General features: G+C 44.2%; 1 protein-coding gene across 1 annotated transcript in view; it reads right to left on the bottom strand.

The window, feature by feature from the left end:
• Window positions 1-6,115, bottom strand: part of PSTPIP1 (proline-serine-threonine phosphatase interacting protein 1) — a 38,480-nt gene extending 32,365 nt beyond the window's left edge. The window contains exon 1 of the mRNA XM_016214194.2: window positions 6,047-6,115. Within this exon, the coding sequence (XP_016069680.1) occupies window positions 6,047-6,082 (36 nt within the window). The 5' untranslated portion in view covers window positions 6,083-6,115. The remainder of the gene's footprint in view (window positions 1-6,046) is intronic.
• Window positions 6,116-23,846: the final 17,731 nt, after the last annotated feature.

Raw genomic sequence — 23,846 nt, 5'->3', positions numbered from 1 at the left:
CCCAAATCCTCACCCACCCTTTCAAAGCCCAAGAAAGGCCCTTCCTCTCCTTTTCAGGGGCTACCCTAGTTGTGTGTAGGTATTAGGAGCAGCAAGGAAAAGCCCCAAGTTCCTGGGAGTTGCAGTGCAAAGAGGGTCATTGAGAGGCAGATCTTGTTTTCCACCAAAGATAAAATCAAAGGTGTGGGTTACACTCTTGAACCAGGACACTGTAGCCAGTAAATCCTATAGGTGACCATCTGCAGGCATTGCAAAAACAGAGCAGGCATGACCACAAACCTCTGTAATCTCCTATCACCATCAGACAGTTGGCCACGTCCTGTAGAATGAGAACAGATGAACCAAGTTCTCAGGTCCCGGCGGGCTCATGTACTACAAAGTGTGCACAGAGTATGTGAAAAAGGAATGCTATTGAACCACAAATTTAGCCTAAATTTACCATCTCAGCCTTGAAAACAGGAATTGCTTAATTTTGTTTTTAAATATTTTTCTTTTAATGACACATATAATCTGTGATCACTTGCAGAAAAACAGAGGGGAAATGGAGAAAAAAATCACCCTGCTTCCAAGACCACAGAAATCAATGCCATCCTTTTATCCTACAGGAGTTATAATTGAAGCAAGAACAAACAAGCCAGTTGCCTTGAATTCAGGGGCAGAGCATTATGGCATCCGATAGACCTGCAGGGGAGCCCCTGCTCTGCCCTGGACATGTGATCATGGAATAACTTTTGACTTGTGCATGATTCTGTGCTGGAGATGGGAGGCATTTACAACCCTTCCATGCAGGATGGGTTTGGACACATGTAGAGTGACTGTCACAGTTCTTGGCTCATATTAGGTACTCAGCAGACAGGCACTGTTCCCACTTCTCTGGGGTGATTTAAGTAGCTAAGACTTGGAGAAGAAAAATCTTCATGGAACTTGAAATAAATATTCCCCTTTTCCTTTTTAATTTAATTTAACTGTTTCATTAAGTAATATATTTTACATGGTCCAAAAATCAAACAGTATACAAAAGTGAAAGCAATTCTTTCTGGCAGCCATGACCAGGGAGACACTGGGAAGGCAACTGGAGGCAGCAAAGGTAGAACAGCCAGGGCCTCCCTCTCTGGCCTTTAAGCCCCTATTGCTCAGGGAAGGACCTGCTCCTCAGCCACTGACGTCCTCAGCCTTCAAGGCTACAGGGCCTGCCCTACTGCAAGTCCTCCCACAGTGTCTGAGCAGACTTTGGTTCCCAGAAGAGCCCCTATCAGCTCAGTCCTCCAGCTCCTATCCAGCCAGAGGGCTATGAGGGGTCCCAAAGGGTCTGTTAGTGCCAAATGCTAGAGAACCCCTACTTTCTTACCCAGGAATATCTCCTCTTCTGGGGATATACCCAAAGAAATAATCCTCAAACGCAAACCTTAATATACAAAGATCTACCCATTGCATCATGGTCCAGAACAGTAAATAATTGGCAGTAACCCAAATGTACAATAGAAGATTGGGTAAATAAATCATAGCATGTCCACCAATCTACCAGCTGGAGGACTGTGCACTCATTAACAATGTTGTTTTGAAGACAAGGAAACCACATCCACAACCGCACATGTTCAAAATGGAATTATGTTGAAAAGGGGGGCGGGCCGCACAACAATGTGAATGTAGTGAACACATCTGGACTGTACATTTAAAATGGTTAAGATGGTAAGTTTTACGTTAGGGGTATTTTACCATGATTAAAAATAAAGTTTAAAATGCAAGAAAATGGGTGGGGGAGAATACAAAATCAAGTGGACAATATGCTCGCACCTATGTAAAAGAACCTTAGAGAAACATGGTAAAATATTACCAGTTGTCTCAGTGTGATGAGACAACAAAGGTTATTTTATTCCTATTTTCCACTTTCCTTTTAGGATCTTATATTTGTTGCTTTTAAGGTATGTTCATAGCTTTTAAGTGTCCAGAACAGTCATCCAGTGAACATCAACCTCTCCTGATTTTCCATGAGGCCCTGGAGCCACTGTTGGCAGGTCCTGAGGTAGGGGACAGGCAGCTTTAGGACAGGCCAAAAATGGGGCCCCTCTCTCTAGCCTCCTAAATGGGGAAGCTCAGAATCTCAGAACTGGGAAGGGGAAGAGGCTACAGCAGTTGAGTGGACACATGGGGGAGGGGTGGGCCCAGCCTTAGTCCTGTGTGCCTCCCTAGTAATTCATCTGCCCCACCAAGGGAGGAGTACTTTCCCCTGTCCTCTGTCTGTTGGGGTCCTCAGATCCTCCCAGCTTGGCACAGAGGTTTTCAAATGAAGCTGGAGACCAGCTTCAAAGGGGAGAGATGTGACCACAAATCAGAGGGGAAAAGTTCAGGCCTATTCTCTTGGTCCCCTTTGGTGGCTCCTGCCTAAAGGTGGGGTGGTGGTGGTGATGAGAGGTCACTGTAGTATCTCTGGCTCAGCCTCCTTAAACCCTTACTTTTCCTTTTAATGACCCCAAAAGCGATAGAATGTGGATCTTAATAAAACCTGGTCTAGGACTAAAGTTTCCCTCTTCAAACAATATCCAGTGACTTCTTTGCAAAGACCATTGGATATATAGGGCTGGGAGAGAGTGAGACAGTGGGAGGCAAAGGCACATCTCAGAGCCCTGTTCCTCTTGGTACACAGGGACTGGCCTAGTTATCAGGGAACCTGAGTTTCCAGCACTGCACTGTGACTTATTTGAGGACAAGATGGTAGTTTTCATCTAATTGGATGTAGGGGTGAGGCTCAGGGGTACAGCTTAAACCACCTAGTCAAGAACCCTGCTTAATAAATCTTTGTAGATTATAACTAAAGTGAAATGGAGGAGAAAATTGGTTCAAGAAGGCAGGTGGGACCATGGAGATATTCACTGTTCAATTCATTTATTCTACAAACATTGACTGAGCATATACACCACTTGCCAGTCATGGGCTGAGGACGCAGACAAATGTTTCTTGTAATACAGTTTGGTTGTTTGCTGGGAGCAGAGCCACTGGCAAGGAGAGCTGTGTGTATGGGAGGGGTTGGGGGAAGCACCCTGCCTTCTCTGGGCTTCTGTGCCCCTCTAACTTGGTGCTGAGGCAGGTTATAGGAGATCTAAGCCTTCCACCTCAGGCATCTGTATTCACAGCCTCAGCCTTGTCTCACTGACAGGCCCTGCTCTGAGGCTCAGCCACAAACTTCCTGCAAAGCTATGATGATTTTTATCGCAGTGTATGTATAAAAGAAATCAAATTATCCCTTTCTTCCCTGTGTGGCTAGCCTTCTGCCACCTCATTTCCACAGCAGCCTGCATCTGAATGCTCTGCCACAGATAAAAGAAGGCTATAAATAAATATTGTGTGTCCACACTGATAACATTGCAAATACAGGCCCAATGAGGGACAGGACTGGTCTACACCTATGCTGAATGTTTCCACCAGTTCTGAGCCATTATGTCTGCTTTTTATAATTTTTTTTCTGTCTCCTCCCTTGCTATCAAGCTACCAGCTATCTTGAAACTGTCTCTAAAAGTTCAGGTCCACCATTTATCAATCACCAACTATATATCATGTTCCATGCAGACTCCTACTAATTGCTGCATAATAGGTTAAAAAATCACATGACCAATCTTGTAAAAATTGTGAGTAAAATCAGAGTTCATAGGTCCTAACTAAAAGCTATGGACCATCTGGTGTAAGTAAAGTATACGAGCTTTAATGTAAGCTCTTAGCTTCTCAAAAATGACTTTTGTTTCCTTACTGTAAGCTAGTGCCAGAAACAGGGCTGGTGACACCTGTGTTCAGGAATATTGAGGTTGCCGGATAACTGAAGTGCTGTGGTATGAGACATGGTTTTCCTAGTTCTAGGGTTTCCTTCCACTATTAAAGGGTTTAAGGGTATTGCCTTGGGCAGGGGTAGGGGAAAAAATAGGGGAAGGGGCAGGCTGAACTCTGTCCCTAACATTCCCATGGCAGTTAGATCAGTATATCTTTTGTGTTTTACAGATTTATGTGTAAATTGAGCTTCAAGGCACTTCTATCAACCTTGTCTGATCTCCTAACTTTTCTGGGAGGTAGGAGGACAGATTTTTTTTTGTCCATTTCACCAATGTGACCCCAAAATTTAGTGATTTGCCACGCTGATAGAGGATAATGAAGCACCCTGGGTGAGAACCCAGGCACTGGAGCTGGCTTGTCAGGGTTCAATCCAAGCTGTGTGATCTTGGGCAAGTTACTTAAGCTTCCTTAATTTTTTTCCTCTGAGTAATATGGATAACAATAGCATCTACTTCATCAGTATAAAGGAGTGAATTGACACATGGTTCTGTATTAGTTGTCTTCATGGGCTGAGGATCAGGGAGAGGTGTTAGAATTCAAAGCCTTGGGAGCAATGATGCTGACACTGGGGCATCTGCCTAGGCTCAGTGTGACAGGCTCCCATTGATCACTTCTCTCCCTGTCCCAGCTCTGACCTTCCCCAGGGAAACTTTACTCTCATGTCAGACCCAGGGAGCCAGCAGTGGAGGACAGGAGGCATTTGGAGCCCAGGAAGCCCACAGTGGCTCAGGGTGGGGCAAGCGCAGAGTGTGGCAGGATGCGGCTCAGGAAGCTGCTTTCTTGCTGCTGCTTCTATTGCTGCTGCTGCTGCTGCTGCCACACCCTGCTCCCTCATATACCATCCCCTACTGACCAGATCCTGCCATGGGGTTGTTCCTTGCCCCCAGCTCTGTCCTAGGAAAGGTGGGCTGAGCTAGGTCTGGGATAGATGTCCTGGAGGTTAAATAATCAGTCTCCTGGCCTGCTCTGGGCTACAGAGCAACCTGGATTTCCAGGCCTTACCCCTTTCCCCAACCTTGTACTCCAAGTCAGAGCAGCCTGATAGATGGGATGGTCTGAGCTAGGTCTGTCTCCATTGTCATCTCTGGGCTGGTCCCATTCCCTCTTTGTAGAGATGGGGAAACAGAGGTCCAGAGAGGCACAGAGTACCCTCCCCAGCAGCCCTCTGCCCACTGTGTGGTCACTGTAGGCAGGAAGCAGGTCACTCACATGCTGGCCCCAGGCCCCAGAAAAAGACTCAGGGAAGGCAGGCTGTTGGCTGAAGCAAAGGGCCAAGGGAATCTTCTATGGGGCTAGAAGGGGGGCCCTTGGGACAGTCATATTCCTCAGCTCTTAGAGAGGTCTCAGCTCTTCCCCATGAGCCACTGGGGACAGCCAGAGGTTCAGGAACAGAGGGGAAGGATGAGGGACAGCTGAAAAAAAGCTGAGGGGAATCTGGGGCCCAAATTGGGCTTACAGGATGTGTGGCCTGGGCCAAGCCATTTAACCTTTACAAGCCAGCGGTGCTATTCTCTCATGGCAGAAAGGATTTGATTTACACCTGCACTGAATTTAAGAAAGTGAGCAAGGAATTGTCCAGCCCTGCTACCTCTTAAAAGGGTCCCTAAGGGCTGCAAGGAAGGGGGCTGGGTGAGGGAAGAGAATTACCATTTGAATGCCAGCAAGGTGTGGGGGACTTTATTACATTTGATCACCTTGTTTAATCCTCCCATTGGACTGGTATATTTATTAATATTTATCTCTACTATGTAGATGGGGAAAATGAGGCTCAAGAAGTAAAATGACTTGTCCAGCCTTTAAATAACAGAGCCAATATCCAAATTCAAGTTTGCATAGTCCCCAACCTATGACCCATTCCCTTCTTTTCTTCACCTGGCCTCTTCAAACTCCCACCCACGTATTAGACTCCTCTCAAAAAATCCTGCTATGACGAGACGGTCACCTGGAAGAGAAATCCTGGAAGAAAAGGGGTTATCTTTCACCCACTGTGTTGAAGTTTGCAGAGAAATCATACCCCAGGCTGAGAACCCCCTTTATCTTCCAACTTAGAAGGGATGGTGGCCCAGGTTACTTCCACAATTAAGACCAAAACACAACCACTAATTTTATGAGAAAACCTCTCTCTTCTCTTCAAACCATATCCTCAACTGCCCTGGGGAAATTTCAGCCAATCTGCCCTCCCTGGGGCCCATTCCACTTTTTTAATTCTCTGGTAGTCTTCACTCACCCAAAATGCATCTCTGAACTGAAGCTGGGGCATCATCCTCAGGCTGCCACAACAAAGCTTTCTTTCCTCCCACAGACAGGGCTGAACCGGGTCCAGGAGCACGGCACACTATCTCAGTCCTGGCAGTGTTGGCCCAGGCTCCCCCAACTTGGCTGGTGCTGTCTGCAGTACCTCAGAAGCCAGAGACGAACTGCCAGAGGAAGGAAAAGGGCTCAACTGTTTTGTTTGGGGCTAGAATCAGCAGCAAAATGAGGAAGGAGTAGTGCCCAATGACGGGAGGGCAGGTCCTGGTTTCCGGCCCAGCCCCTCGCCAGCTCCACGGTGATGGAGGACGCAGTCCAGGCTGTAGGACTTAGCAGTGATGCCAGCCCCAGGTGGGAGAGAGTGACCAGAGGGAGAGGCAAGTTGGTACATAGGCCTGGCGGTCAGGCAGCCTGAGCCTGTGCTGAAAGGTTTGTGCAACCTCTCCCTGGGGGCAGGCATCAGGCCTGTCACCCACAGGAAGTAGAGCTGCCGTGCTCCCTGGTGCAGCTCTGCCTGCCACTTGCCACCCTGCTGTACTCCTTCATTTGCCTCCTTCTGATCCCCTAGATGGGCCATTCTCAGAGGCTATAAACTTAGGGAGCCTGAACCATTAAAAGTGTGGGCAAAGAAGGTCCTGGAACCTGGGTGCTATTGCCCACTACCCCAGCCTCACTTTAGACCAGGCACATAAATGCATAAATGCTAGACTCTCCACCCCTCACTAACAAACCATTTTGGAGGGGCTTCCCCAGGACTAGGACATCACTATCATTCATCAAACCCTGGCTGCATGGTGCCCCAATCCACATCCTGCCCTCAAGGAGCACATGATCTGGGGGCAGATATAGCTGTGTGCTGGAGGGCTGGAGGGACACTAAGGTGGGGTTAGCTTGAGGCTTTATGGACACTGACCTTCTGCCACCCAGTATCCAGATTAGACACTTTCTGGGGCAGGAAGCCCATCTAAAGATGAATCTTCAGACTAGAAGAATGTAGTTGAACCAAGAGAGACAGTATTATAAAGACATGGGAGTTCGAAAACCCAGGTTGAGGCCCACTTTCTCTTTTGTCTGGGCCCTACCCTTCTTAATTGACCCTCTAACATTATGAGCCTCAGTCCCCATTTGACACCTTCAACGGGAGGGAGAAAGTGTTGAGACTATTATTGCTGGAGTTTCTGGTTTGGTAGAATAGATCCTGGGGCACTGTCACGTACCACCTTGAGAAGATGTCTGGATTGGAATCCCTCAGACACAGCCTGAGGAGCCATGGACTTCCTACTAAGTAGAAGATGCCAGTGGGGGTGCCTGAGCCCAGGGCCAGTTGGCAAAGAATGAGTCAGCTTGTCCACATATCAGCACCCTTGTGGAGGGCCCTCATTGATTAGGTTACACAGGAGGGACATCCAAGCTTCTTAAATAACTGCCAAGAGAGAACACATCAGGGAGAATTGCAGAGCAGTGGGTTTGCCCCTGGTAGCCCCACCTCCAGAATCCTTCAGTTTGAACTAATAAACATTTTCAGCATTGAAGGTACCCCAGTTGCTTGCAACTGAAAACTGCCGTGAACCCTGAGCGGGGAGAAAAGACACCTACTAAGAAGGGGTCCTTGTGGCTATCTGGGCTCAGATTTTAAAAGAGCCCAGCACCCTTTTCAGCACAGGAGCCTCTCACACAAACTGCACTTCCCAGAGAAGCCTGTGCTAGTTTGCCTGCCTGCATTTGTGTTTCTGCCATCTGAGCTAGTCCTTATAAAGGAGTTCCTGGAATCCTATTTCAACCAGTAGGACTGAGGCTTTCCCCATCCAATCAGAGCTGTGCAGCTCTGACCAATCAGAGTGGCTCTATTCTGACCAATCAGGACAGTGCCTTTGGACCAATCAAACAGAGGGTTTGGAGTCCTCATTTACATGAGGATGGACCAATCAGGGACCAGGGGTGGGGACTCCTGTTCATATAAGCCAGCTTCCCTCTTGCTCAGGGAGCCACTTTTTCTTTCCACTGAAGGTTGCAGCTTCCTGGCTGAGCTGAAACTCTGAATATGCCTCAGCAGAGCAGAGCTGCCTGACTGAGGAGAAGCCTCACAGCTGTGCTGTCTTCTCAGCTTTGCTGCCTCAAATTAAGCTATTCCATAAGCCAGGTTGTTTTCACAGCTGCACTGCAGCAATATTGAGCTATTTCGCAGCCGTGTCACTGTTGGGCTGTTTATACTGAATAGTTCCCTCCTTTACCAAGCCCTGCCTGGTGTCAATTGATATTGTGACAACTGATTTTGCATTTTATATTGAATCTTTGGACCTATTGCTTCTTGAATTCTTCACATACCCTGTAAAACAGTATGGGGCTCTGCTTGGGTAGGGGGACTCCACTTTAAAAAAGGAGCCACAGCCTGGCCTGAGGCACAGCTGCCCAGACCAAAGGCAAGTTGTGTTTTGAAGGAACTAAAACAGTCACTAAAAAGCTGTGATTTTTGAGACTGAATTCTCCTCCCCAGGGGGCTGGTGACAGAGGGAGGCCTAAGAATAGCTTGCTTTTCTGAGGAGTGCTCAGATGTCTCTGTCCTGCTCCTCTACCACCCTGATGTCCCACCAATCCACCCCCCCGCCCCCCCCCCCCATCTGGCTCATCCAGAGATATTGCAACCTCCTTTGGTCTCATCCCCTCTGAGCCACTTCTCACCTAGAGAGATCTTTCTAGAACCTTTCTGTGGGTCCCTTAAGGCAGAGATCAGGTCTGCCTCCTCTCTGGGCCCCAGTCCAAGCAGGGTGTGGCAGGAGTTGGTGCCCACAGTGTTTGTGGTCCTGGTTGAGAGAAGGTTGTGGTGGTCATGGTGGTTGACTCCCAACATCTGTAAGACCCCAATCAAGGATGGCAATGTATGAGCATGTGACTCATTTCTGGCCAATAAGACATTTATGGAAGGTCTGCTGGGAGGCTGGGGGCTTGGGGAGAGAAGAGGGACTTTGGGGAAAATGGGACACAAGGAGAGGTACCCTTAATGGTGGCTAACATTATTGTTTTGCTGTTCATTGGGCTCAAAAGGATGAAGTACTAGTCACCATTAAGGGTGCATTAACAGTTTCAGGGCCTTTATGAATTTTATATGCTTGATCGCATTGATTGCTCTCTACCATGACTGGGGTCAGTGCAAAATGAAAATGTAGGGCCCCTTACTGAAAATCAAACAAACAAAAAGTGCTATTAAAGGAACTAAAATATAAAGGTTTTCCTTTACCCATGTTCTCTCAACATGGCATGTGGTTTATTTGGTGTTTAATGTTACACTCCCTCAGGCATGGGAATACTTGTGGGGCAAGGGCCCCTCACTTCTTGACTTGCTTCTGCATGAAACTTGCCAAATGCTGAGTTTCCCTTCCTGCCAGCCACCAGACTGCATTCCCCAGTGGGGGACAGGGATGTCAAGCCTAGCATCTCCCTTTCCCATGGTGTATTGCAATCCCCATGGACATTGTATCCCTTCTGGGGGAAGAGGGTGGCAGTGGTTGTTAGGCAGGAGCTGGTAGGTTCCCTTCCAGGGAAGATGGGTAGGAGGCAGGACCACATATGAGCTGAGGCTCCAAGTTCTTGATGCGTGCTTCATTTCCCATTAGAATTAACTTACAAAACAAATTTAAAGATAATATTAAGAATTTCCAGGTGGCAATTACCAGAGCATTAAGCCTTAAGTGCAGGGCCCTTCTGAGCAATAGGGCCCTGTATAATTGCACTAATTGTTCATCCCTGAAGCTAACCCTGTTCACTACTGTCTGCTGCAGAGTGAAATTTTCAGACCCAGATTTGACCATATAGCTTCCCATTATTAACCTTGCTATGATTGCCCACTGTTTTCAGGACAATGGCTCTTGTCCTTACATAGCCTATAAACTCTGCATGATCCGGCCCCAGCCTACCCTTTAACATCAACTTGTACAGGAAGAATCTGAAGCAGTACCTTTGAAGCCTCTAGAGAGGGCAGAGAAGGAGTGTCTCAAAACTCTTTGGTAATATCAGGAAGCCAGAAGGCCCTTATCATGAATTTCATTTAGAAACAGCATTGCTACTGGTCCAAGGGGCATTTATTTTCTCCCTTTCATTGCTAATGTGATGTCTTTATATCTGCCATTCTCTAGGCAAGCCATGTGACACCTATATCTCCTTCATGGGGGAGCAGAGTGCACTGCCATGAGGTTGTGCATGGCTCTCAGGTACCCACCCATTCCATAACTGAATCAGAATGTTCCTGTACCTGACCATTGTGGTTCACTGTTCCTGGGGGAAGTGCCCACAAGGTCTGTCCCACCAGGTGGCCAAGAGGCACATGTTTACTGAGCTGGGGCTCCCAATCTCACCCCCACCTGCCCTGCCCTAGAAGAGAACAAGCCCCACTGTAGTGTATCCATCCATGAGCATTTACTGAGCTTTCCTGTCTAGGGACATAGAAATAAACAATGAAAACCTCCTGCCAATCTGCTTGGGGTGGCCACCCAGGAGGGGAAATGTGCTGAGTACCAGAAGAGCAGTGTCTGTAAGAAGAGGGGCTCTGCTAAGGAACCAGGCCTGGAGGGGAGCAGGGGCCTTAATGAGAAGGAACTCACTGGTGAGAACTCCTAAGAAAGGAGTTCTAGCATAACTGTAATAGGCTGCTGGGCCTCATTGCATAAAGCCACATGCTAAGTATTTCACATGTCTTAGGTCTCACTTAACCTAGCAGATAAGAAAACTGAGACTCGGAGAGGTAAGTTAATTGTCAGAGTCCCATCCTAAGTGGGGTCTTACCTCCCTAGAGCAGGGGACTGAAGGTAAAGGGCCAGAGTCTGGGGCAGAAACATGAAGAGTAGGGAGGGAAAAGAAGGGAAATCCCCAGCTGAGAAGGAAGTACTGAGACTAGGGGTCCTGTGGGCTGGGGTGGGGCTATCACATGGTAAATATGACACCAGGAGATACCCCAGCCCCAGGTTCTTGGTTGGGGCCCAGGGTGTGGCCCTCAGCTCTCCAAGTGTGACATAGATTCTGTTTTACAGTTTGCCCTGGAAGAGGGTTTGCAAAAAATAAAGCCTATTTGCACTTTCACAGCTCTTGAGTTGACAGGGATCTTTCAGATTTACTTTCAGCCACAGGAGTGTGATTTTGAGTTTTCAAGCACTGTCAATCTTTAGAAGCCAGGGTGCTGGCCAGGATCTTTGAAAGGCACCAAAGAGGTGTAACAGCCAATAGGCAGTCAGCAGAGTAACTAGAACATAGGCCCAGGGTTCCTTCAGTGAGGGCCAAAAATTACCTCTCCACCAGCTCACTGGTCTGAGGGAGGTGGCCTGCACTGATGAAAGGGCCTTCAGAGGCTATCTACAGGAGCCTATCAGAGCTCTGTGGAACTCTAGAAAAACATAAGGCCAGACCCCCCAACTTAGACCTACAAACTGGGTGGGAGCCAGGCAATTTGCACAGTTTTTAGGTTTCATAAGTGAGTCATACACACACTTCTGCTGTTGCCTTACTGCTTCATTTTATAGATGGGAAAACCAAGGCCTAGTGAGAAAGAATGACTGACTTGACTCTAATAAGGAAGGCAGGGTGTAACCACCTCCCCACCACAGCACCTTTTGCCCCTGTTCTCATCCTTTCAAGCTTTTTATTATTTTATTATTATTATTATAGCTGTTAACTGATGGTCAGTGCCAATTCAAATGCCAACAGGAGACCCCCCAGTTTGGGGTGTGGTGAAGAAAGACACTTTATTCAGTACAAACAGCTCAACAGTGATACAGCATGGCCATGAAACAGCTCAATATCGCTGCAGTATAGCTGTGAAAACAACATGGCTTATGGAATAGCTTAATTTGGGGCAGCAAAGCTGTGAAAACAGCATAGCTATAAGGCTGCCCCAGGGCCACGCTTCTCCTCAGTTAGGCAGCTCTCCTCTGCTGAGGCATATTCAGAGTTTCAGCTCAGCCAGGAAGCTGCAACCTTCAGTGGAAAGAAAAAGTGGCTCCCTGAGCAAGAGGGAAGCTGGCTTATATGAACAGGAGTCCCCACCCCTGGTCCCTGATTGGTCCATCCTCATGTAAATGAGGACTCCAAACCCTCTGTTTGATTGGTCCAAAGGCACTGTCCTGATTGGTCAGAATAGAGCCACTCTGATTGGTCAGAGCTGCACAGCTCTGATTGGATGGGGAAAGCCTCAGTCCTACTGGTTGAAATAGGATTCCAGGAACTCCTTCATAAGGACTAGCTCAGATGGCAGAAACACAAATGCAGGCAGGCAAACTAGCACAGGCTTCTCTGGGAAGTGCAGTTTGTGTGAGAGGCTCCTGTGCTGAAATGGGTGCTGGGCTCTTTTAAAATCTGAGCCCAGATAGCCACAAGGACCCCTTCTTAGTAAGTGTCTTTTTCTCCCCTCAGTGTTCACATTTTTCGCCTTTCAATCAGAACCTGTCAACAGACAGTGCTGATGATCGATCAGGTTATTTTGTCCCATGTCAGTGTCAGAATGGCTTGGTTACCTACTCTGGTTCCATCTATTCCCTTGATGGGGCTCCTGTGGCAGGGCAGTGGCCAATGGAGCAACTACAGCCATTTTCTTTTATTTTTTTAACATGTTTTTATTGATTTTTAGAGAAAGGAAGGGAGAGGGATAGAGAGAAACATGGATGAGAGAAACATCATCAATTGACTGCCTCCTGCATGCCCTCTACTGGGGATTGAGCCCACAACTTGGGCATGTGCCCTGACTGGAAATTGAATAGGTGACCTCTTGGTTCCTGGGTCAGTGCTCAACTGCTGAGCCACACTCACCAGGCTAGAGCCATTTTCTTATAAGAGGTCTCTCAGGCACCTGAAGAAATAAAAATTCAGTCGTTTATCAACGCAGCTAAAACAACCTGGGAAAGGTTAAAAAACAACAAAGGCACTTAGTTACTGAGAGAAGTTCTGAGTAATTGACAAAAGGTATTTGGCATCAAGAGTAAAGGTTCCAACCATCATGGATTACACACATGAAGAGGATACAATGGCTTGATGGATCATTACTTAAGTTTATGTAGGTTTTAAACGGTTATACAGAACATCAATAGCTAGACAATGATATATATTGAACAAATTATAATAATAAGCCAAACAGTTTGCAACCCACACCTTAAAATCGCTCTAGGTTCAGTTGGGTGTCAACTGAAAATGTCAGAAAATTTAAAACCTAACCAGCCATTGACACTAGAAGCAAAATTGGAATTTAAGGGATCTGGCCAGGTTAAGGATTTTGGTTGTTTCTAACCTACCTGGGAAGAAGTACTTACCCAGGTAGTATAGCAGAAGGTACTGGTCACAGCATAAATTCCTCCTTGGGCTGCAAGCACATAATCACGGGCAACTGTCTAGGCCTGCTCATGCTAAGGAATCTAAAGATGTTTGCTGGGCTTAAATGGCTCTGGCAGTTGAATGAGCAATTCAATTGATGGTTCTAGTAAGGTTTTGCATCATTATATCTAATGAAGCAGTACCAAGGCCATCTCATGAGAATATAATTCTAAGAAAGTGATTACCCTCTTCCCCTGAAAAACCTGTTAGCAAGTCACATCCTACAGAAAGGCCACAATAGTTATTTGCATAAACTGGGGTATCCTCATCAGGGTAGTAATTTACTATTGATAAGGCCCTCTTTTTCCTGTGATGAAAACTTGCAAGGGTGGCTGTTATCATTTTGAGGATAGTAAAAGAGGATGCCAATTGACCCAAAAGGCATTGTCCAATCATCCTCTACCTCTCTAGAAAATCAAATGCTCAAGGCTGATTTACATATGTACAAATAAAAATATAACCTGTGGGGGCACAAATGGTGCCTGCAAGAATCTCCTTGTGAAAGGCACCTCTCATAGACACCAGAGAGGTGTTATCGGACAGCCCCCTGAGTCAATGGGAGAGGGCTGTTCCCAACCTCAGTTCTTGTCTTCTCATATAAATGCTTTTATATGAGAGACCTTCATTGCATTGTGTCGAAGTGAATTTATTAAAACATTAAAGTAAATGAATAAAAAAAACAAAGCATACACATTTATTAACAAAGGCAAGCAAATCTATACATCTGGCTTATGAAGCACAGGCAGGCTCTCAGCTAATCTGAAGAGAGAGTGGGATGGGGGGTTTCTGCCTTATATACCCTCTTGTGTGTAAGTTTTAAAAAATTCCTCTGCCAGATATCTTGGTACAGGTTAACTCTTTGTTATGGGTTTCTCACAATTTATGAGAAGAACCTGGTAACTTTATCTTGACAAACCCAAGACCACTGACTACACTGTTTTAACAATGGGCACTCTTCTTTTCCCTGCCTCCCTGACGTTTTAATAGCTTCAGGATGATTCTCACCAAGTAGTCTCTGGTGAGTTTGAATTAAGATGCCTCCTCTCCCCATTCCTTCCCCCTCCTCTCCTGAATTGTTTTGTGAAGAGGAGAGGTTTTTAACCCTTCCTTCTCAAGATAAGGTCCTGCTACAAGAGGCCTGCAAAGCTTTTTGGCTTTCTTTAATTTTCCTGCCTCACTTTCCCTATTCCTCCTGTCCTGAAACTTTCATAGCCTCTTACTATCCTATAACATACTGACTTATGGATTTATGAACAGGAACATTATGAGAACATTTTCCAACCAGGCTCAGTCTGGTTTGAACATCCCTCTAGAAGTCTTCCCAGTATGTTTTGAGAGCATTGTGGGGTGAACATTTAGGCTCTTTTTGTTGTTGTTCAAAGTTTTACAGATGTCCCTTTTTCTCCCCGTTGACTCATTCCACCCTGCCCTATCCCCCTCCCCAGTCCTTCACCACACCATTTCCTGTGTCCTTGGGTTATGCATATATGCATATAAGTTCTTTGGTTAATCTCTCCCCCTCCATCCACCCACACCCCTCTATCCCTCTGAGATTCGTCAGTTTGATACATGCTTCCATGTCATTGAATAATTTCTGTCCATCAGGTTATTAAGTTATTTAGATTCCACATATAAGTGAGATCATGTGATGTTTGTCATTCTCTGCCTGGCTTATTTTGCTTGACATAATACTCTCCTGGTCCATCCATACTGTCCCAAACAGTACCAGATCCTTCTTCTTTACAGCTGCATAGTATTCCATGGTGTAAATGTCCCACAGCTTTTTTATCCACTCATTTACTGATAGGCACTTGGGCTGTTTCCACAGCTTAGCTATTGTAAATTGTGCTACTATGAACACAGGGGTGCATATATTCTTTCTGATTAGTGTTCCAGGATTCTTAGGATATATTCCTAGAAGTGGGATCACTAGATCAAAAGGCAGCTCCATTTTTAATTTTTTAAGGAACCCGCATACTGTTTTCCATAGTGGCTGCACCAGTCTGCATTCCCACCAGCAGTGTACCAGGTTCCCCTTTCTCCATGAGGACTTCTTTGTACAGTTTGGAAATTAGCCACTCCTCAGATACATCTTTGGCAAATATATTCTCCCAAACCATGGGGTTCCTTTTTATTTTGAGGCTGTTTTCTTTTGCTGTGCAGAAGCTTTTTAGTTTGATGTAGTCCCATATGTTTATATTTTCCTTTGCTTCTCTTGCCCTAGGAGATGTATCAGTGAAAATTCCACTACGTGAGATGACTTTACTGCCTATGTTTTCTTCCAGGATTTTTATGGTATCGTGACTTACATTTAAGTCTTTTATCCATTTTGAGTTTATTTTTGTGTATGGTGAGAGTTGGTGGTCTAGTTTCATATTTTTACATGTATCTGTCCAATTTTCCCAGCACAACTTATTGAAGAGACTGTCTTTACTCCACTGTATGCTCTTGCCTCCTTTGTCAAATATTAACTGACCATAGTGGCGTGGGTCTATTTCTGCGGTCTCTGTTCTGTTCCATTGACCTATATGCCTGTTGTTGTACCACTACCAGGCCGTTTTGATTACAGTGGCTTTGTAATACAGTTTGAAGTCTGGTAATGTGATCTCTCCCACTCTGTTCTTTTTTCTCAAGATGGCTGCAGCTATTCGGGGTCTTTTTTGGTTCCATATAAATTTTTGAAATGTTTGTTCTAGGTCTGTGAAATATGCTGTTGGTATTTTAATAGGAATTGCATTGAATTTATAAATCGCTTTGGGTAGTATGGACATTTTAATGATATTAATTCTTCCAATCCATGAGAATGGTATATTCTTCCACATGTTTAAAATCTTCCTCTATTTTTTTTTCAGTGTCACGTAGTTTTCTGAGTACAGGTCTTTTACATCCTTGGTTAAGTTTATTCCTAGGTATCTTATTTTTTTAGTTGCAATGGTAAATTTTATATATATATATATATATATATATATATTTATTTATTTATTTATTTATTTATTTTACGGAACACTAAACATATTTATTATATAATTATACCGCCAATGATTCAAAATAATCAGGATCCACATACATTTGCACTCTTTTCAAAAAGTTTCCTTTCTAATGTAGAATATCAGTGCAGGCTTACTGCTTGTTATAAGTAGTCCCTAGATTTTACTTTATTTTTCTCCTCAACAACTTCTCTGATGTCTCAACATAATGTTCTCTAGGAAATGTTTCCCTGCAGCAAACATTAATTTAGCCTTTGTCAGAACCTGTTAGCCATGAACTCTGACAGTGTTTGGAGCTTCAAGAATTCAGTTTAGAAGGAATTTTTAAAAATCTGTTGCTATGGTATAAATCTACCTTTAATAGCCCAAGTATTGGATTACTGGTGGCTATCCATAAAGCATGCATTGTGCATAAGGGGTGCATAATATTTAAACAGACACATAACTATGTCAGGCTTCATTTATATCAGCCATCATTGTGTCATGAATTTCACAGCAATATAAAATGTGATCCTTCTACCAGCTTTGATTAGGCTAAACAAAATGCTCACCCTTTATTTCAGATCATAAAACTGATAACATTTAGATCTGGACTGATGCCAAAGGAGATAAAATTTTCCTGAAGGGGGAAAAAAAGTCATCTGCTATCTTAGTGGAAGGGCTGGGCCAGCTACAAGCTCATAATTGTCATCAATAATTACTAGATGGAAGGGAAATGAGAAATTGCCTTTTTGACAGAGGCCAACAAACATCAGCAGGATTCTGTTTTGTTGGCTCAGAAAGCTACTACTTCAGAAGTTAACATTTCTTAGGGTTACCTAGGACAAAAAGAAAAATGCAATTGAGGATGCAAAGGATATACTTATGGGGAAAAAGCCCAAGTTTCTTTTGACAGATATTTCATTATCCCCTTTCTTCCTCTAAATAGCTAAGCTAAATTTTCATTCAACATTCCACAAATGTTTACTGATCAATTAGTAAGCTTCTTTCATTCTTCAAGACATGATTTCAAGCCCAATAAGGCACGTTCCCTACATTCAAGGAACACACTGTCTGTGGGAAAGTAAAATGTGTAACCAAGCAATCAGAAAACAATAGGATATATATAGAAAAGAGCATCTTCTAAATGTTAACAGTTCAGGAAGCATGCCTCATCAGTGTTGCCAGTTGAAGTGTTTCAATTAAAATGTCATGGAGAAAGCAACATTTGGCTTGAGTCTTCAGTGTTAAATAAAAGACAAGGAGATGATACTCTAGGAAAAAGAAACTGATAATGGGAAAACACAGACTACAAAAACTCATAATACCTTTAGAAAAGCAAAGACAAGTTTGTTGTCTACTACAATAAGAGGAACCACTTATGACCTTGACAGAATATTAGCATCTTGGAGGGAGGCAGTCAAAGCAGCATTTTGTGAAGTTTGGGGGTATAGTTGAAGGCATGTCTTTCAGTGAGGGGGTCTAATTACAAAGTCATAATGTAATTGCACTAGATGAATGGATAAAGTAAGGGGAGGGCTTTGAAGAGTCTTGGAAAAGTCAACAATCATTTGATTAGTCCAGTGAGATACCTATTGTTCTAAGAGACTACTTATCTAATGAGAACAAATCAATTGTTCAGATAAATAAATTTATAGATCTTTTACATCCTTGGTTAAGTTTATTCCTAGGTATCTTATTTTTTTCGTTGCAATGGTAAATGATATATTTTTTTTAGTTTCTCTTTCTGAGAGTTCATTGTTGGTGTATAAGAATGCCATTGATTTCTGGATGTTAATTAACATTTTGGTTCTTGACAGTGTAGGCTGTTTCCACTTGAGTTCCACAGCAATCAGGGTTAAAACAGATGCCACCATATTTAAAGGCATTGAAGATACTGGTAGCAATGTGATAAGATGTGGCTAGTGACTAATTCATCTGTGGGAGATGGTTGGGTCCCACCTGGGGAAAGTGTGGCCAATACATAATGTGGGTTTTATTAGACACAGGGAAAATGTGAAACTTCCTTCTGTAATTTAACCTGAGAAGTTTCAGAAGAGATAGTTTTGATGAAATATTCATTTGAGAGAAATGGGGATTGGCTGGCAATAGGCTAAGGTTTGAAAGCATAGTATAACAATACATCTATGCCCAAGGTTTCCTACTTACAATGGTTAAAACAGCAAAAATTAAGATGATAGTGGGGAAGGACATGTAATAAGAATAGAGCCACAGATGTTTAATAATTATTCACTTTACTAACTATAGATGATAAGTTTTCTTATAGACCTTGGGAAACTGGAGGATGAAACAAGGCTGTAAAAAGATAAGATGACTTTGTGGGTCCATTACTGAGAAAAGAAATACATTTTTGAGAACAGACCAAGGACAGGATACACTTTGATTTGGCTGCTATGTCTGGACCCTAACCTCCTCTGGGAGTTTGCCTCAGGAACGTTGACCATTCTTTGGTCCCAGGAACAAGCAGAGCTATTTGTAACATCATAGATTAGCCACCTGGTTATTGGACTTTGACCTCCTGAAGGCCAGACTGCAGACCCTCCCCTTTCTTTGTTACACTTGTAGCTTGCAGCTGCACATAGTTATCTTCTCCCTCACTGGTATATAAGCAGCCAGCTGGCAAGGAGAGTCAGGGCAGAATTTCCAGGGTGATCAACTACTCTCCCATTTTGTGGCAAAAATGGAATAAATGCTCAAATATGGTTCAACCCTGTCTCTGCTTAATTTGGCTCAAGTAGTGGCAGGTGGCCCTAGACCCCTTGTGTCGGGTTTCAAAGGGTTAGTTAAACATGGCAAGAGTCAACTTTACTGGCCCAGTCCTGGATCCTGGGAAAAGCCATTTGCTTTAATTGCCATCTGCTTTTTGTTTGAGTGTCTGAGTGGTTCTCTGCTCTGGATAATTTTAAACTGAGGTCCCCGATAGCCTGGGGTGTTCAATCAGGTGAATGAAGTGCAAGTTTGGAGCCTTTTAAAATTCAAAACATAATCAATACCTTTTAAACCTTGCAACTCAGGGGTTGTTGACAATACCCAGTATGGTCCCCTCCAGCAAGGCTGGAGGGAGTCCTTGTAAAGATGTCCTTTTTTGATGGACCATGTATCCAGGTTGTAGGCATGTTTGGTGTGTTTGTTTTCTGGGAGTGCACTGTGGAAACATTGCTCTTTGAGCTTGCATTATTTTCAAGATCCTCTGTAAGTTATTTGTAATAAGTTAAAAGGGCTCCTTAATAAGGCAGGTTCCCACATTTCCCGATCTAGCCTCGTAGGCTAGGCCTTCCTATAACAATTCAGAAGAGGACAACTGAGGTTTACTGAAAGGAATAGATATTAAGTTAAGATTTACCAAAGGAAAGGCTTTAGGCCAAGGCAGATTAAAAGATTTAACAAGTTTTACCAACTGAATTTTACCTATTTTGTCAGTTCTATAAAACCAGAGGACTGGGGATGATAAGCACAATGGAAATATCAACAAACTTTTGCATAACTAGTGTAGAATTTGTCAAGTAAAATGGGTTCTCTTTCCCCTATGGGACTCTATGTGGGGATTTTCCAAGCAGGAAAATTCATTTCTAGAAGTGTTTTAGTAGCTGCTGTGGCTGTCCTCCTTTGATGTGGGGATGCTTCTACCCAGTGAAAATACATATGGATTAAATATGTTTTTTGTCCTTCAGGCAGGGAAACTGAATTGAAATCCACCTTCCAAACATCAGATAGGCCTCATCAATCAAATTTCTCCCTTTTGTAAAGAGAGATCTCCTTATTTTAGTTATGCATTTAATCATTCACTTAAAAAAACTTGACAAGCAATTGTAGAAAGTTAAATGGTTAGAAGTAAAATTTAGCTCTTTAAACATTAAGGCTGGGTTTACCTAAATAATCAAAGACCTGGTGATGAAGAGTACATCTTTACTTTTGTTATAGGCACCCCAGAAACACCAGAAAAGGTGTTATCAGACAGCCACCTGAGTTGAAGGGAGAGGACTGTTCCCTCCTCAGTTCTTGTCTCCTAGCAAGGAGTTCAAAGGAGTGACCCTGGAGGATTGTGTTGTAGTAAAGCAAACTTATTAAAGAAATAAAGCAAGTGGTTCAGTGGTTGAGCATCAACCTATGAACCAGAAGGTCACAGTTCAGTTCCCAGTCAGGGCACATGCCCATGTTGTGTGCTCAATCCCCAGTAGAGGGCATATAGGAGGCAGCTGATCAATGATTCTTTCTCATCATTGATGTTTCTATCTCACTCTCATTCTCCCTTCCTCTCTCTGAAATCAGTAAAAACATTTTTAAAATGTATTAAAAAGTAAATTTATTAAAGAAAAATAAAGCAAAGCAAGTAAATCTATCAAATATATCCAGCTTATGAAAGTACAGACAGACTTCCTAGCTAGCCTGAGAAGTGAGTGGGTTGTGGGTACCAAGGGGCTATATTGCCTTCTGTCTATAGTTTTAAAAATTCCTCAGCCAAATATCTTGGTACAGATTAACTCTCAAGATCTCCCCTTTAGTTGGTTATGGCTTTCCTAGAATTTATAAGTACCTGACAATTTTATCTTGACAAGCCTTGAGACTGATGGCTTCACTGTTTAAACACATAGATGAAAATTGTACTTTTTTCCTTTCCCCTTTCCCCCACTGCCTTAGCAGTTCCAGGGTGATTTATGCTATGTATTCTCTGATTGGTGAGAAGAGTTCTTAAAACTCTTCTTCTTTTCCCCTTCCTTTCTCCCTCCTTTTCTGCATTCTTTTGTTAGTGAGGAGATGTCTTAACCCTTTGTTCTCAAGTGTCCTTGGTTGGGAAGATAAAGGGCTTGCAATTTACAAGCTGACTGTAAGCTGCTCAAACTGTTTTGCTTAGTTTAATTTTCTTGTCTCAGTTTCCCTATTCTTCCTGCCCTGGAATTTTTCTAGCTTTTCACTATCCTGTAACACTTTCCCTTTATAATTTTCTGTTAAAGGGTGTACCAATAGTATAGAGAAAGGGAAGAAAGAAAAAAAAACTTCTGTCCTCTTAACAGAGAAACCCAAATTCCAATTCTGTATCAGCGTACTTTAAAATAAATCCATTTTGTTAGATGGATCAGGTACAGAAACCCAGGTACAGAAACCCAAATACAGAGATTCACCAGGTCAGGAAGCCCCAGGTGCCTATCAAGGGCAAAAACAGGGAAAATAAGAACCTTGTCCCCAGGGTAACCTATCCTCCCCTAGTATATTGCTGGTCAAGTGGCTTAGACCCCCTGAGTTTACTCCCTAAAGGTAACATCTAGTCCTCAATTCTATTTCAGCTTCAGGCCCAGAAAATCAAAACCAAATAAGTAGTGCCCTAGCTGCCTCAGGACCAGCTACAGTGACTGACGACCCCCTGCCCTGGCACCAACCAATCAATAGAGACCACAACCCTGAAAGAGCACACCTGGAAAGCTGATGAATATTCTATTGAGACACTCCCCTGAGACCACCCCTAAGATTTTCACCTGAAAGAAAGATAAATAACACTCAGGACAAAGGACCCAGTGAGCGCTGTCCACAAGGGGAGCATTCCAACACCATCTCCATCCCCCTCCATCCCTCTGAGGGAACCCCACAAGACTTGCAACCAGGAGAGCAATGGGCAGCACTAGCTCATTCTAGGCTTACCCCCTGAACCTGTCTCCAATTCCCTTTCTCTGTGACTTCTCAGTGAGCCAAAGCAGCCCAGCCTAGGTTCTCCTATTGCTTCTTCTATGCTCTTCCTTGTTTCACTGTCTTAAGTATGTTTTTGCTGCCATCATGGACCCAATGCCCTTTGGCTCAGTGCTATGTAGCTCTTCCCTTTGGATATCCCCATCCCCTTTTAATTAAATAAATTTATTTTTTCTTTATTCACTCATCTGAGGTGGCTATTTAGCCTGCCCGCAAACCACCAACCTTAAGCTTTCACATTTCAATCTTAGTTTGACCATACATAATATTTTTTTTCAAGATTCCTTTTCCATGAACTTTATGCAACACACACAAACTTTTTGCAAATTTCATAAACCTTTTAATCATTTGTCCTTTTACCTCATTGCTTATTCCAGAACAATCATTTATTTTAGAAAAAATTACTTTCTCCTTTAATAAAAATGTCCCGAGACTCTTAACAAGATGGTGGCATAGGTAAATGCAGTACCTGCCACCTCACTCAACCACATCAAAATTACAACTAAAATACAGAACAACTATCATTCAGAACCTCCTGAAATCTAGCTGAACAGAAGCCCCACAACTGGGAAATTAAAGAAGAAGCAGTTGAGACCTGTAGGAGGGGCAGAGACATGGGGCAGAATCAGGTGGAACTGTGGAAACTGGAAACAAGGACCAGGTGCAGGGGTTTAAAACTGGGAGGGATACCCTGGATATGAAGATATAGCGGAGGAGTGAGGGGTCCCTGCCCCACATTAGGCCCTCCAGCCCAGGGATCCAGTGCCAGGAAGAGAAGTCCCCACAACTTCAGGCTACAAAAACTAGCGGGAATTGGGGCTGGGTGAGTGGAGGCTGCTGGAGTTCCAGGCAATTCCTCTTAAAGGGCCTGCACATGGACTTACTCAGACACACTCCTTCTGAGCTCCAGCACTGGGCAGCAGCTTGAAAGGAACCTGGGACATTTGGGGAGGGACTTACTTGCCCAGGATCAGGATCAGGGCAAGAGCTGGAGGGGCAGCTTTCTCACAGACAGGAGAGCTGGCAGAGGCCATTGCTCCTTTGACAAGCCCTCCCCCAACAGAGTCGGAAAGCAGGAGCCACGTCTGAATCTACATCAACCTGGCTCAATCTTTTCACCCTACCCTGGTGATTCCTGGAGACCCTGCCCCTCCCTACTTGAAGGCTTATCCAAACAATTTCCAGTGGCTTTTCTATGCATATGGCCTCAGGCTTAGGAATTTCCTAAAATCTTTCAAATAAGCAATAGCTGGCCTCAGAATGCCTCATACCTCTCAATAAGTGGCCCCAGGTCAGGGACTAGTGGCAGCCTGCATTGGTTCACAGCTTCTCCTCTCCAGGCATCTCTGAGCCCAACACAAGTAGCCTCTATCCATGGATTGCTGTGTAGCTCATGCTGGGTGGCCCTAGGCAGGGCAAAGAAAGAGGCTGGCTTTGCTCCTCACAGGAGGTCCCAGAGACAGTGCACCTGGTAGTCAGCTTCAACCACCTGTAATACTTTCAACAATAAAGATAAATTTTATTATTTATTTATTTATTTTTTATTAAATATATCTTTATTTGATTTCAGAAAGAGGAAGGGAGAGGGAGGGAGAGAGAAACACCAATGATGAGAGAGTCATCGATCGGCTGCCTCCTGCCTGCCCCTCACTGGGGATTGAGCCCGCAGCCCGGGCATGTGGTCTGACTGGGAATTGAACCTTGATCTTCTGGATCATAAGTTGATGCTCAGGCACTGAGCCATGTGGGTGGGGCAATAAAGAT

This window comes from Miniopterus natalensis, chromosome 1 (genome assembly GCF_054644295.1).
Source record: "Miniopterus natalensis isolate mMinNat1 chromosome 1, mMinNat1.hap1, whole genome shotgun sequence".
In the NCBI taxonomy this organism is placed as follows: Eukaryota; Metazoa; Chordata; class Mammalia; order Chiroptera; family Miniopteridae; genus Miniopterus; species Miniopterus natalensis.
Note: the sequence above shows the minus strand (reverse complement) of the source record. Positions and strands in the feature narration are given on the sequence as shown.